Here is a 14,014-nt window from a genome sequence, read left to right on the forward strand (position 1 = left end):
CTATTCTGTGAGTACATCACTGACTCCTATTGTTTGATTCATACTGATCCATAAACATGTTTTAGTAAGAAGAACAGAGCATCAGTCGTTTGTACCATTTCAGGTCATGTGATCAGACGACTCTCATATTTTGTTACCAACATGGTTGTTTGTAGACTGGATTAGATTTTAGTGGACTGACTTAGATCAGAGTGGAGCTGGTTTAGTTTATCTAAGAAAGGTTTGTTTAGTTTGATAATGTCTGAAGTCTCTGTCTTTATTGTAGTGCTCTGCACACTCCTCTGCACTGGACACACTCAAGGTGACTGAACAGTTTTCACTTTATTTTATTGACTTCTTTTTATTCATTTAGTAAAGATTCATCTCAATCTACTGCATCAGTTTTAAGCACTTTCTGGTTTTGCTCATTTTTGCAACACATTTATAATTTTTATGAACATGTTGCTTCTTGACTAAATAAAATAGAAGAATTTTGAAGATTTTCCTGCAAGTAGCAGGTTTTATGACATTAACATATGCTTTTTTTTTTTTTTTAAATGTATGTATCTGTTTTACTTTAATTTTCATAACAGCAGATAAACCCAGGGCCACACTGACAGTAGAAACAACAATCATACCAGTAGGGGGCAGTGTGACACTGACCTGCTCTGTGCAGAGCTCTGATGGATGGAAATATGAGTGGTTCAGACGAACCCATAGAACCTTTGAACTTCAAATCAGAGATCAACAAAACAGAGATATCAGAGTATCTCAAGGAGGAATCTACAGCTGCAGAGGAACAAGAGGAAACCCAGCTTACTACACTGATATAAGTGATGATGTCACCATTAAGAAAACTCGTAAGTTCAGTAAATTAGTTTACTAAATATACAGTAAACTAAATTACTACATTCAGTCATGATTATCAAACATACAATGTTAAGGTTTCTCTGTTGATTTCATGTTTCTATTTGTATCTCTGTTTTAACCTATGTACTGTTAATATGTGTGAACAGTTTCCAATAAAGTTGTTGTAAAACAACAACCCAACTGGCCTCAGATATTCAGAGGTGAGACGATCACTCTGACATGTGAGGTGCAGGAAGGAGGTGAAACCACTGAGTGGGAGTATGAATGGAGAGGACCCAGGACACCCACACAGTGGACACACAATAATGATGTGACATTCAGAGTTTCTGAGTCCAGCAGTGGAGACTACATGTGTAAGAGTCGACGCAGAGATGACTCATATTCTTCAACAGAGTGGAGTGAAGCCTTCACATTGTCAGCATCAAGTAAGTCATGTTTGTTGTGTGAGCCCAGGATGAATTCAATGGTCTACAAAGGATGTTACATTGTTACAAAGAGCTACAGCTGATAGTAGCTCATTGTTGGCAGTTTGTCACCACTTTGTCTCCTGAACCTTCAGCTGGTATAGGGACAGCAATGCTGACCTGCTGCTCCATAACCTGAGTACAATAATGATATAAATAATGATAAAAAATGTTTTTTGTAAGCAGGGTGTCACGATCCTGGGTCTTATGACCCAGTGTTTTGAGTTTTAGTTCATTTTGATGTTCATAGTGTATGTTTAAGCTTATTAGGTTTCCTGTGTTCATTTGCTTATTAGCTCCCCCTTGTGTTTTCAACCCCTGTGAAGTCTCCCTTGCCCTTCATGTGTTTCATGTCTGTTGTCTTATGTTGCCATGTCTTCCTCTCATGTTTCCTGTTTGATTTTGAAGAAATCTCGTGTTTTTTATATTATGGAGTATGTTTTGAGTCCTTTGTTGTACTGTTTCTTTTTTCCCTAGATTTCAGTCATGGTTATCATAGGTTTAGTTCTTTGGCTTTGTAATATGGCTTCCCTGTGTTCAATGTTGTGTCTACTGTGACCTCTTTGTACCATGTTTCTGGTCCCTATAGTCTGTCTTCTCAGTTGCTGTTAAGTTTGCATGTTTAGAGTTCAGTCAGTGTGTTTCCTGTTTTACTTTGAAGGTCCATGTCTCATGTGAGTATTTCTAGTTATGCTTCCCTTGTCTTTGGTTTGTGTGTGTGCATGTGTGTGTATACATGTTTAGACATCTTTGTAAGGACAAAAAATTGGTATGCTACTATATTTGTGGGGACCAAGAGTCCATTGTGGGGACAAAATGCTCGTCCCTGCAAGTTTGAAGGTATTTTTAAGACTCAAAATGTGGTTTTAGTGTCAGGGTTACAATTAGGTTATGGTTAGGTTTAGGCTAAGGGTCAAGGTTAGGGATTAATTTTTAATGGTTAGGGTTAGGGTAAGGGGTTAGGGCAAACATTATGTCAATGAAGGTCCTCACTAAGACAGCTGAACGAGCGTGTGTGTTTGTGTGTCTTGTGTAAATGTTGTAAGGTAAAAAAAAAAGTGTAATGTGATCTGCAGGAAGTTACAGCGAGATGAGCAGGATTTTTTTTTTCCTCTTACAGGAAGGCAAGTGTTGATTTCTTCTCACGATGCAGGACGAAGTTGTCTAGCCAAAGTAAACTGTTGCAGTCTAAAAATGAAAAAAAGCATCAAAATGAAACTATGTAAAAGGCATTACAGCTATGTATTAGAGGAATAAGTAGGGATGGGTATCGTTTAGGTTTTATCCGATACCGGTGCCAAATCGGTACTTTTGAAACGGTGCCGGTGCTTAAACGGTGTTCAAACCGGTGCTTAAAGAATGGAGAACACAAAATTGGTCCAAAAACCTCTCATGTTCAGCTGGTTTTTTGTAAAAAGATAACAACGTTAGCCTTTTCTGCAGCTATGTGGCATATATGGTATCACTCTTGGCTGGAAGCAGTGCTTAATCAATGGAAAAAACACAAACTTTGTCCTAAACCTCTCATGTTCAGCTGTTTCCCTCTTTTTCCTTTGGTCATTTTAGCCTTTTTGGCCAGGGTGAAGGGAGTATCTGCCATCAAACAAGAAGACAGCCGCATGTAGCTATGATGATGTTTGCTAGTTCACCTTACATGCATTAATGTAATAACGTGGTTAGCCTACTCAACGTAAATTACACACGAACAACATTTAGCTACTCACGCAGAGAAGAACGGCTGCTGCTGCCATCATCATCCGTCATCATTTCTGCTACACTGGCAGGGCTAGGGGCCAGGACTCCCCTCTTCGTGTTTTTGGGGGATATTGCTAACTCCGGGTCCGATAACAGGCAACCCACGCACAGTAGATGCGCTTGGTGTGAGGTCTCGCAGCACGCTATCATATGGCGCATTTCTGGGCTTTTAAAAAAAAACGCTATGCGTCGCCAGGTGTTTCATCGGATTTGAGGTGTTACCTCCTTTGACAGTATCACAGTATCAGCTTAAAGCACTTGTTGCAGGCTGCTGAGTTTGCATCTTTTGCTGTGAAGTACAGCCAGACTTCTGACCGCTTCGCCTTAGGCATTTTTAAAGAAGTCCAGACGCTTTTCTTTGCAAGCTCCTTTGACTACGATGACCTGGATGACTGAGAACCTTCACAGACACTTACTTCTATTGTTACTTCTATTGTTTGTCCTAACAACCAGAGATGGGCGGTAACGCGTAACTGTAATCTGATTACTTTTTTCAAATAAGGAGTAAAGTATTGCAACTATTACTATTGCAAATAATACTATTGCAAATAAAGTAATTTGATTACTGTTACTTTCCTGTAAGCATGCTGCGTTATGTCGTTACTAAACTGCGATTTTGTTTGTGAGAGTGTCTCATGACAATGATGTAAGCGCGTGCGACCTCTGTGGTAACAGACACGTGCAGATCAACAATGGATAGAGTGCGTGGAAGTACTGACCTTACTTTGAATTTGATTCCCTAAAAAGTGAAAAAAAAAATAGTGTCCGCTGTTCACTCTGCGTGGGAAGAAAACTTCTTTCTACACCGAAAAATTAAACTTCAGATCTGAGCAAGTACCCAGCACACTGCCATGGGAATGTGAAATTCACAGAGAAACCCCCGGATCCCACGCTGACATGACCGCTGAGGCACCAACAATGCTCCACCTGCACCACTCCTGATAAAAAACAGATTTAAGAGCAACAGGACTTAGTGCCACCCAATCAATCAAACCCCTTCATAAAGCCTGGAGAGCAGTTACAGTAGGTTGAAAATCTGGCCTGTCTAGTGCAAAATATAGTGAACTGATGGGTGGGTCATAACTTTAGCACAATATCAGTGTTTAAAGAAATTTAAAGGATAGATCAAAATAGTGAGTTGTAATTATAATTATTGTTATTTTTCTGTTTTTTTAAAATTTTCTTTTAAATTATATCAGTTTATTAGATTAGATTGAAATGGGTGAATTAAGAACTGTTTACTGAAAATAGTTTTGGTGCTTTGCAGTGCAAAATGTCTGAATGGTCAGTCCATCTTCATTTTCAAGACTTAACTCTTTATATTTTATCATAAAGAATGAAGTTAAACTAATTCAGTGTTATTTATATAGCACCAAATCACAACAATATCTCCTTCGAGATATCTGTTAAATCCTGTTTTACTTTTCCCTCTTTTTAAAACTGTTTTGTTGCTTGTTTTACTTTCTATAAGTGCCCAGCAGTTTTATTTATCTAATTATGTGCATCATATCAGCCATTTGTTATATTAAGGCTCTCCAACTCCAGTCCTCTGCACAGCTGAATCAAATGAATGGCTTGTTATCAGCCTTTTGCCAAACTTGATACCATACTAAAAAGTAAGTCAATCATTTGATTGAACCTTTGTATAGGAGAGACCAAGCAACCACTCCACAGGGGCATGACTCAACACAGGAGAGCCACTTTAGCAGAATAAGACTCAGCTGTGCAGCTGCAATCAAATGACAAAGGAGACCCTTTGTGGATGTATATGGTCGTATTTTGGACTGAGAAGACACATACCCTGAAAGAGGAGTAAAAGAGGCCATCTACATCTACTGTGAACCATCAGCTACAATTGCATTCTAATATTACAAGTAGTTAAACAACTCAAACATATTTCTCTAACTTTTAGAGAAACATAAAAATTATTAATACTGTTAACTTCTTTAAAATCCTAAACAAATTCAAACTTGCATACCCAGTTATTAAAAAAAATCATTACTGCTGTAGAAGAACTCCACCCTGGGAAAAGAAAAATAGTTCAGTTAAAGTTTAGTTCATTTGGATGTTTAGGAAGAGGAGGGAAGTTTTGGGATCCAATAAACAACCAAAGTCAGTTTGCAATGTAAATACTGTCTTCAAGTGGAAAACAGGGGGAGTGATTCACCTCTTACTTTCAGGCTTTTGATGTGCTTCTCTGTCTTATAGTGGACAAAAACTATTTTTTGTAGTGGCAAAAATTATTTGTGTGGCATCTTATTTGATGCAGAACAACCGATTGCTTGACCATTTAATAGTTTTAAATGATCATGTTAAAATGCCTGGCAGCATTTTTAGGTAAGTAGTTGGATATAACTTTGTTGTTTGCAAAACTTGTGCAGGTTTCTAGAATTTTCCATCTTAATTTGTATTTCAAGTTATTAAAATGATTTGTTAAACATGTTTTTGATTTTTTCAGTAATAAAAACAACTTTTTAAATTAAGAAATTTGAGGTTGTGCTGAAAAGAATGATACCCAACAAGGCAGGGTAAACAGTTTGAAAAGGTGAAATATAGAAGTACAATCAAAAGTAGTCAAAAATGGCCAATTATACCCCAGACCTCAGAGGGTTAATCATCACAGAGACCTGGCTACATCATCACCATTCACCACAATGATAGAAATGAAGACTCTGGGAACAGTAGAGATGTGTCAAGGGACAGTGAAACACCATTTAAGACCACTTGGAGACATACAACTTCTTGAATGTGTCAATGGACTTGATTAAGGCTTCATGTTCTGTAATGGGGTATTGACAATGGATAATATGAGAGATTCTGTGTAGTGTATGTCCCATTTTCAGTGCTTGAGTTGTGTATGACAGTGTCTCTTCACTGAAAGCTAAAACTTTTTTTTCTTCTTGCAAAACTCTCTGAAAGTTATCAGGCCTAACAGCTTCCTCCAAGTTGTGTACTGAGAATTCTGTGCTCAGAAACAACGACAAACGTCCCACTTCACTGAGCTTCTGTCAAGTATATTCATACTTTGTAGGGTCTTGTCTGCATTTATTGTAGAGGGACTAGACAAAATGAATAATTGTCATTTTGCTCAACTGAGGCACCTCATGTTGTTTTATGACACCAAGCTTGCACACACCACTTGACATCTGCTGATGCAGGCTCCAGAGTCAAGTTCTTCGGTTCTTCCAGGTTGCTTACCTAAATAATCTTCTTTTGGTTTGTTGTGACATCTGCAGACATATCTCCAAAGGTCCTTTCGAATGCACATCTCTTGACAGTGAAAAAACTGAACCAACTTTTCTGCTACTGCCCCAGTCTTTAGTCTTTCCTTCACTTTCTGTGGTCCGATTCCTCCATGCAAAACTGGAGCATTTCACCGCAGTCTGTTTCTGCTGGCGAATCTGGTGAGTCTGTTCAGCCATCAGCTCCATCTACCACTCAACCACCAGATCAACCGCCTGCAGCAGCCATGTCGCCATCACATCCACCACCTGCAACAACCTTCCCAATGACTTTTCAACTGCCTGCTACTCCACTGTCTGGTCCTACACATCCATGTCCACGTCCAGCATGGCCTGCATGCCCACTGTCACCTCCAGCACAGCCTGCTCATCCATCAACCAAACCACACAAACACTGGCGACCTTCCAGACCATCTACCGGGGAGCTTCGCAGCCGCCATTTTCCATGCTGTCGGCCTCTGAACCTGCTTCGCCTGCGCCTCTGCCTCTGGCTTTGTTCTGATCTTTGGGTGGAGAGCGGTTGGAAAGAAAGCATACACCTTGCTAATAATGCACCTGTCTCTGTGTGGACATACACCAGTAAGGAAAGGAGCCAAGTTCTTGGGAGTATTCCAGTCAGAAATTACCTGATGTACAGTCACACCTCATCATCCTCGCTTTCTCAGACTATTCCACGTAAATGAAGCAAATTTTTAAACTTTAAAATAATTTCATTGCATTTTCTTCTTTTGTATGTTGAACTTAACATGACTTATTTATTAATTCCATTACAGTTCAGCCACATGTGAATACACTTCACATCATTCAGTTTATGCCATTTCACTTTAGTTAGATTTATTGTTAGCTCCTTCTCACATGAACATTCCTTTTCACCATATTTTCTATTTGATTCAAATATATAAGAATACATTTTCTGACCTCTTCCTCTCTATACTCTGTTTGTTATGATATACTCAAAAGAGTATATATCAGACATTCTCTAAAAATGTTCTTTGTCATCCTGACCAAGCATCTAAAGGTTTCTCTCCCTCATGGCATACAACAAGATGGGTTGTATGCCATGCTTACACACACACACACACACACACACACACACACACACACACACACACACACACACACACACAATTAAACATATACTTTAATGTAGAATAAAAGATGAATAACTATTATCAAAAGCACATACAGATAAACTCTGTCATAGCATTCTTTATCATTTTTAACATATGAGGCTGGATGTTAAGACTTTTTACCCTCTCAGATATAATGAGAGGTATATCAGGAGGGCTTTGTTCTCTTTCAATCCCATCTTTCTCAACAATATACTGTATAATGGTTACTGCAGGACTGCCCTACAGTAGCCTTCCTACCCTCTACCACATGTTCCACTCTCTACTTTGCTTGTGCTTTTGTCGTTGTTTCTGCATATCATGTGAAATGAATTACTTATTATTATAACTTAAAAAATAAAAACCTTAAAAATTGAATAAATCAATATTAAGGCCGTTGCAAATTCAAAAGAAAAGTGCATTTTATATGAAGCACCTCCCATGACATTTGCATTTCACTATCTAAATATCAGGAAAAATATACTTTGAGAAGATCCAGACAATAATCAAGTGAAATAATTTGCCAGTGCAGTAATATAATTCATGCTTGCCCGCAGTCAAAGCCAGGGCTATCTTTTTGTGTGGCAGACATGCTCTGTACTGTCCATGTTTGTACAACAAAAGTGTGAACTGTTACTGCGAGGTCTTGAAATAAGGAGTCACAATAAATTGTTACAACACATAATGTCATCTCAAACAGTGTTTTGGTGATATATGTAAAGTAAGCCATTCTAGGAAAAATTGTTTAATGGATTAAAAAATTCATCTTCAACATCAGTTGTCCAAAATATCCACTAACTCTCCTATGTACATGTCTTGCTTCTCTAACTTTCTATTAAAAATGCTCAACCCTAGCCTCTGATACACTCACTCACTTTATAACATGTTATAAAAGATATGACAAATGCAGTATCCAGTGTGAGTTGAGTTTGCATGCTGTGGTTGGATTGAGTTCTCAATATTTATCTTCCTGTAAGTGTCATCTAAGACTTGCATCATCAGACAAGTCTGAGAATAACTTTAGATATCTAAAAAAACAAAACAAAGAAAACATATACATATGTTTTTTTGATTTAGATATTGGATCAAAGGTCAAAAAGCAAAACAAGAACTGGTGTGGGGGACTGCATGGAAATAAATATCAAAGAAAAACACTGGATAAGAAGGTTCAACATTCAGAAAGTTATTTTATTGTAGACAGACCACATGCCTCCATAAACATGGATTAAGAGAGGTGGCTGTCTCGATTCATTAGCAAGGTAATAGAGCAGTCTGGTTACAACTATAAATATTTTTTTTGACTGACTGGAAGAAGAAAACTTTTTATTATACATTTTTTTTTAAGCTGATCTTTGAAAAATGTGTCTACCAGTGCTTTGGACATTGCGTTTAAGTGCTTTATTTTGCAAAGTTTGAAAGTGATTTGAATTTGAATTCAAATTAATGCAATATTTAATATTTTATTACATAATAACAATTTCCCTTCTATAGTTACAATATTATGACCAAAAATCTTAAGGGGGAAATTGGAGACAAGATCCAGTGTTTGTAAGAAGTTTACTCTGCTTAATAGAATAGAATAGAATTCAACTTTATTGTCATTGCACATGCACAGGTACAGGGCAACGAAATGCAGTTTGCATCCATCCAGAAGTGCTTTAGTGATATAGATATATTACAATATATATTAGCAATAATATAGATATGTGAGTATATTACAGAAGTATATTACAGAGTATATTAATAAGTAGATTAGAATATACATCAGCTGTTATGAACTACACAAGTATAGGGTAAATAAATTTGCTGGGGAATGCAACAATCTTTAAATAATCTGTTTCCATCCATCAGCTCTACAAACCACTATAACCACTAATGTTGCAGTAAAACGACATTGGCACTTCTGCACTCAGCATCCTGTAAAGAGAGGAAAAAAACTTTTCACTGATTGTTTGTTTGTTCTTTTACTAAATTACTTTGCACAAAATGATTGGTATGTTTCGAATTAAGGTTAGCATGATAGATGCTCCCTGTACGGAGGCCTCTCGTACCCGTGTTCTCAGTGGTCTTCAACTGAGGTTGAAATACACGTTTATATTTAAGTTGGACATCAGTCACCCCTTGATCTCTCAGGATTGTTTCCAACTAAAAGAAAAATACGATCAAAGAAAAGAATTGTTTGACATACTCTCCAGATTTAGCACACAGCTTCATACCTCTCTGTGTAACATTAAGATAACTATAATAATTAAACCATTTTTAAATCATCAGTTGGACTTATTGGAGTGTTGAATTTAAATATGTAGTAACAGTCTCTATTGCTTTCAAAAACAAATGCACACAGACCATAATGTATTATGTATAAAAATAGAATTGACAGTCTTGCTAGACCTCAGGGATGAGTTCATGATGTCATAAATAACAAAGTGCTTCAGATGTGCTTCACTGAAAATATTACTCTTTTTATATTTTTGACTCTACTGAAGACTTTTTGCATACTGGTATTATTTTTTTGTTGGTAGTTTTGGTTCATTTTGTGTTTACTGTAATTTTATGAACTCTTGCAGTATAACCAGTTTCCCCTGGTGGACCCTTGAAGCTATGTTTGTACCTTCTGTAGGAATAGGCTGGAAGTAGTAGAGTCAGTGAGATCCACATCAGACTGCACCTTCATCTTTATGACCATCTTCTTTAGCTTGAGACCTGCAGAATACAAACACAGAAATATAATCTCAGCCATTATTTCGACTGTCTTGATGCATGCTCTTACATCCAGGAAAGGAAGAAGAAAGCTGTTGTGTTGATTGCGATCCTTATTATGAATATTATTATTTTTCTATCCAAGTTCAGACACCTAATTAAAAACATCACATTTTTCTAGGAACTCATTTATTGCTTTTGTATTTCAGGAACTTACCTCCTTGACACATGAATGTTCCTTTCTGGTTACAGTCAGCTGGTACCCAGCGTCCCTGCTGTGATCCTTCCACAGAAACGCATTTTCCACTATAACTTCCGCCTCTTTTCCAGTACCTGAAGGAGGTCTTTGTTCCATCTGACCAGTACCAGGAATCTTTAAACAGACCGAACCACACTACGTTTGTAACTGCAGCAATCGCTAAATTTTCCTGTGCTGTATGCACACATGCCAGATCAGTGTGCTTCTGCCTGCACAGATCTTGACTGTTTGGCCAGGTTTGTCCCTGTGTGTAAACCACATACTTCTTGCTGCCATCCTGCTGAACTAAAAACATACAAGGAGAGAGGAATAAAAGGAAGTTAGACATCTTTTTTTCTGCCAAGAAAAGTAGAAATCAGGTAAGATTTTTAGAGCCAGATTTATGATCAGCAAGGCCATGACGTTTGTTCATATAAATACTGATGGAAAACTTAGGCTTGCTTTGTTACGTCAAAAAAATCACATTGGATAACAACCAGAACTTTCCGTATAAATTGAATGAATTGAATACACATAAGAAGGACATTGTCTTATAGACACAGAATTAGAGCTTTAATGACTTCTTTTTAAGAAAAGTATCAGTTTTTGCACAATGAGATGTTAAAACAAATACTAGTATTCATTTTGAAGTTAGTAGAATTGGTCTTAAAGTTCTTAAAGACTTTCTCTTCAGTGTGATTTGTTTAATTATTATTATTTGTGTGTGTGTGTGTGTGTGTGTGTGGGGGGGGGGTTATATTTAAAAAGGGCCCTCAATTGTTTATATTGTGTAAAGTATGTATTCATATATATGTATACATTTAAAAGAACCACGCCTATGCCATTATTTTGTGTGCTACTCAGATGAAGACTTCCTGTCTAGTTTAAGATATAAGCATTATGAATTCATGATCAAATAATTCATATTAAACTCCTATAAGTTTTGTTCATTTTGATAACTATGTGTAATTACATCAGTTTACATTTACAAAAATCAGTGTGTCATTTACTCACTTTCATAACACACATAAGCCATGGCAAATCCACATGGCGCGTCATTCCAGAGGCTATCATACATCTCTCCACATGACTCAATGCCTCCAGCGTTGTTTGGTTCACCAGGGCTCCATTGGGTGAAGCTCGCTATACCGCTGCCATCAGACCAAAGCCACCTGTTGATCTGTCCATCGTAGAGTCCAATCCATGACGATGTCACGTTACCGCCCAGTGTGTTGATCAGCTGGTTTTCATCATCCATGTTATTTATGGTGGCTAAGTCGGTGTACTTTAATCTGCAGAAGCTCTGAGCCTCATACCAGGTCAGGGATTTATTGATGAAGTGATACTGCTGATGTACTAAAAAAATAACCCCAACAGGTTAACCTTTCATTCTTCAATGAAAACAGACAAACTGCATCAACAACGAGCATCAAGTTTGTCACGCATAACTACAAACCTGACTATTCTAATTAAACCTACCAACAGGAATACACAATAAAGATATGCTTTGTGTCTCGTCCTATAACTGGTTTCATTTCATAATACCGTTTTTTGAGTCTGTTCAAATAACCTTGTCTCAGCATTGTTTCATTCAATTTGTGTGTATGTGTGTGTGTGTGTGTGTGTGTGTGTGTGTGTGTGTGTGTGTGTGTGTGTGTGTGTTTAAATGTTTAGAGGGTACCCAGTTTTAAGAGATGAAAATAATGAGTTTTTAATGGTCAAAGTTTTAAGCATTTAAAAGTTAGGGTACTGTGTTTGCAAATGCTAACAAATGTTCCTTTAATTAAAAAAAGAATACATGATTTCATTTTATTCTTATTACTGAAATTATCTTAAATGCATTTTTCAAAATTATAATTTAAGGTGATTTTTAACATCCATACATCCTCATATTTCATAGGAAGGACGGGTTACACTCTGGACAGGTTGCTGCTCCATCACAAAGAGCCAAGAGCTAATGAGTCATGCAAATGGGTTTAAATCTGGTACTAGCAAGATGTACCTAATAAAGTCAGCGCATGGCCTGCACAAATATCCCGATCTGTTATTGAGAATTTGTTCTCCAACCTGGATGAGTGCAGTCTAGAATTGTAAAATATTTATTGGTTGTGGCAAATCTGATGAAAATGCTAACCTAGTGTGTCTCAGGAATATTCAGTCAGAAACATATCAGCAAATAATGCTGGCCAATCATTTAGTTCACTGTGTCCTCTTAGCTTGAAATAAAAAAAAGAAATTTTTGGGTTTAACTAATCTTACTACTTTTATCCACCTCTAATTTTACTATTTCACTTTTTGATGATTCATAGCTCAGTCATGTTTTACATGCTTTTCATTCTGTGAAGAAAACCCCATCACAATAATTCTCAAAAGTGTAAAAATAAATATAGTAGTAATAAAATAATCACTTGTAAACTCACAGACTTCTTACACATGGAACTAATTTAAATTTGTTACAATTTCCATTTAACTATGATAATGTATTGATAGAGTGTCATTACAAATCACCCAAAAATCTCCATGATTACATATGCAATACAATTGTAACGAAATCCAGTTGATTTCAATGATCAAAAATGTGCTTTAAAAAAAACAAAACACTGATTAAGTTGCTGAGGTGCATGCTTACTTACCTGTTATACTGGAACCTGCTGAAAGCAGTGCAATTCTGGTGGTGGTCATCAAATGCATTATGAAAATTCCTGCAACAAAAAAAAGTAGAATGACTAGAACTGATCCACTGAATGTTGCTAAACTAAAAATCTCTGTGACTAGGTGCCTTCTTTCAACCCAGAAAAGATGCTTCCAGGATTGCAGCATTTGAATGCCTATAGATCCATCTTAGTGTTTGTTTCAAAAATCTTTCAATCATAATATTTTCAGTATAGTATTCAAGGCAGTTTTTCAACTCCTTCACCAAATGTTTTTTAAACAAAAACAACAAACATTATTAATGTAATAATGCAAATGTTGGGTGTTTTTCTCTTGTAATGAGTTTTTAAGAGTAGAACTGCAACATAGTTAAACATTGTTTACTTTTTAGTTAACTCTTTTATTATCATTCTTCAAAATAATTTACAAAAATGAGTTTTCACTGCTTGGACGTACCTGCACAAATGAGAGTTTTATGACCCATAGCTTAGAAGAAATAGTCTGGAAAGAAAAGAAGCAAAACAGCAACCTTAAACTCAATTTTCTAAACTACAGCATATCCATTTACAATTTAAAACTAAATTTCGTGACCAGTAACAACAAGTACCAAGAAGTAAAGAAAGGTAATAATTGATTTATAAAAATAATTTATAATCAGAGACATACCTGAGTACATCCCTGATATAGTCCACCAATTTGTTTTGTTTCTAAAGCTTCCTGTAAATCTGAAGGTCTTTTTATTTACACATTATGCAAAGCATTTATGAAGACACTGAAACTTATTTGATTACAGGTGTGCCATAAGATATTTAAAGAGCCAGTCACAGTCTTCAGGCAAGTCTAACTAGAACTTATGACATCAAGAACATCAAATTTTAATATTGTGCTGTTTGCAAAATCATTAAGTGATATATAAGTGATATATAAGTGATATATATGTGATATCTATCTATCTATCTATCTATCTATCTATTATATACATATATATATATGTATTTATATATA

The 14,014-nt window shown here is 36.5% G+C and overlaps 1 protein-coding gene across 1 annotated transcript; it reads right to left on the reverse strand.

The window, feature by feature from the left end:
- Positions 1–9,165: 9,165 nt before the first annotated feature.
- Positions 9,166–13,493, reverse strand: LOC146714335 (secretory phospholipase A2 receptor-like). Its single transcript, XM_085450807.1, has 7 exons — positions 13,466–13,493; positions 12,991–13,059; positions 11,372–11,713; positions 10,337–10,663; positions 10,031–10,122; positions 9,471–9,564; positions 9,166–9,336 (listed from the first exon to the last, which is right to left on the reverse strand). The coding sequence occupies exons 1-7, from the start codon at positions 13,491–13,493 to the stop codon at positions 9,329–9,331; spliced, it is 960 nt and encodes a 319-aa protein (XP_085306933.1). The 3' UTR covers positions 9,166–9,328.
- Positions 13,494–14,014: the final 521 nt, after the last annotated feature.

This window comes from Copadichromis virginalis, linkage group LG3 (assembly GCF_057382275.1).
Source record: "Copadichromis virginalis isolate Kocher_CV1m ecotype Utaka linkage group LG3, C_Virginalis_male_GT1.1, whole genome shotgun sequence".
Lineage (NCBI taxonomy): Eukaryota > Metazoa > Chordata > Actinopteri > Cichliformes > Cichlidae > Copadichromis > Copadichromis virginalis.

Excerpts from the sequence above, each read along its gene's own strand:
- LOC146714335 (XM_085450807.1), bottom strand. The coding sequence starts at position 13,493 with ATGGGTCATAAAACTCTCATTTGTGCAG. Across the intron at positions 10,664-11,371 it reads GGCTTATGTGTGTTATGAAA|TTCAGCAGGATGGCAGCAAG; the intron begins GTGAGTAAATGA and ends GTATGTTTTTAG. Across the intron at positions 9,565-10,030 it reads CCAGCCTATTCCTACAGAAG|TTGGAAACAATCCTGAGAGA; the intron begins GTACAAACATAG and ends TTTTTCTTTTAG.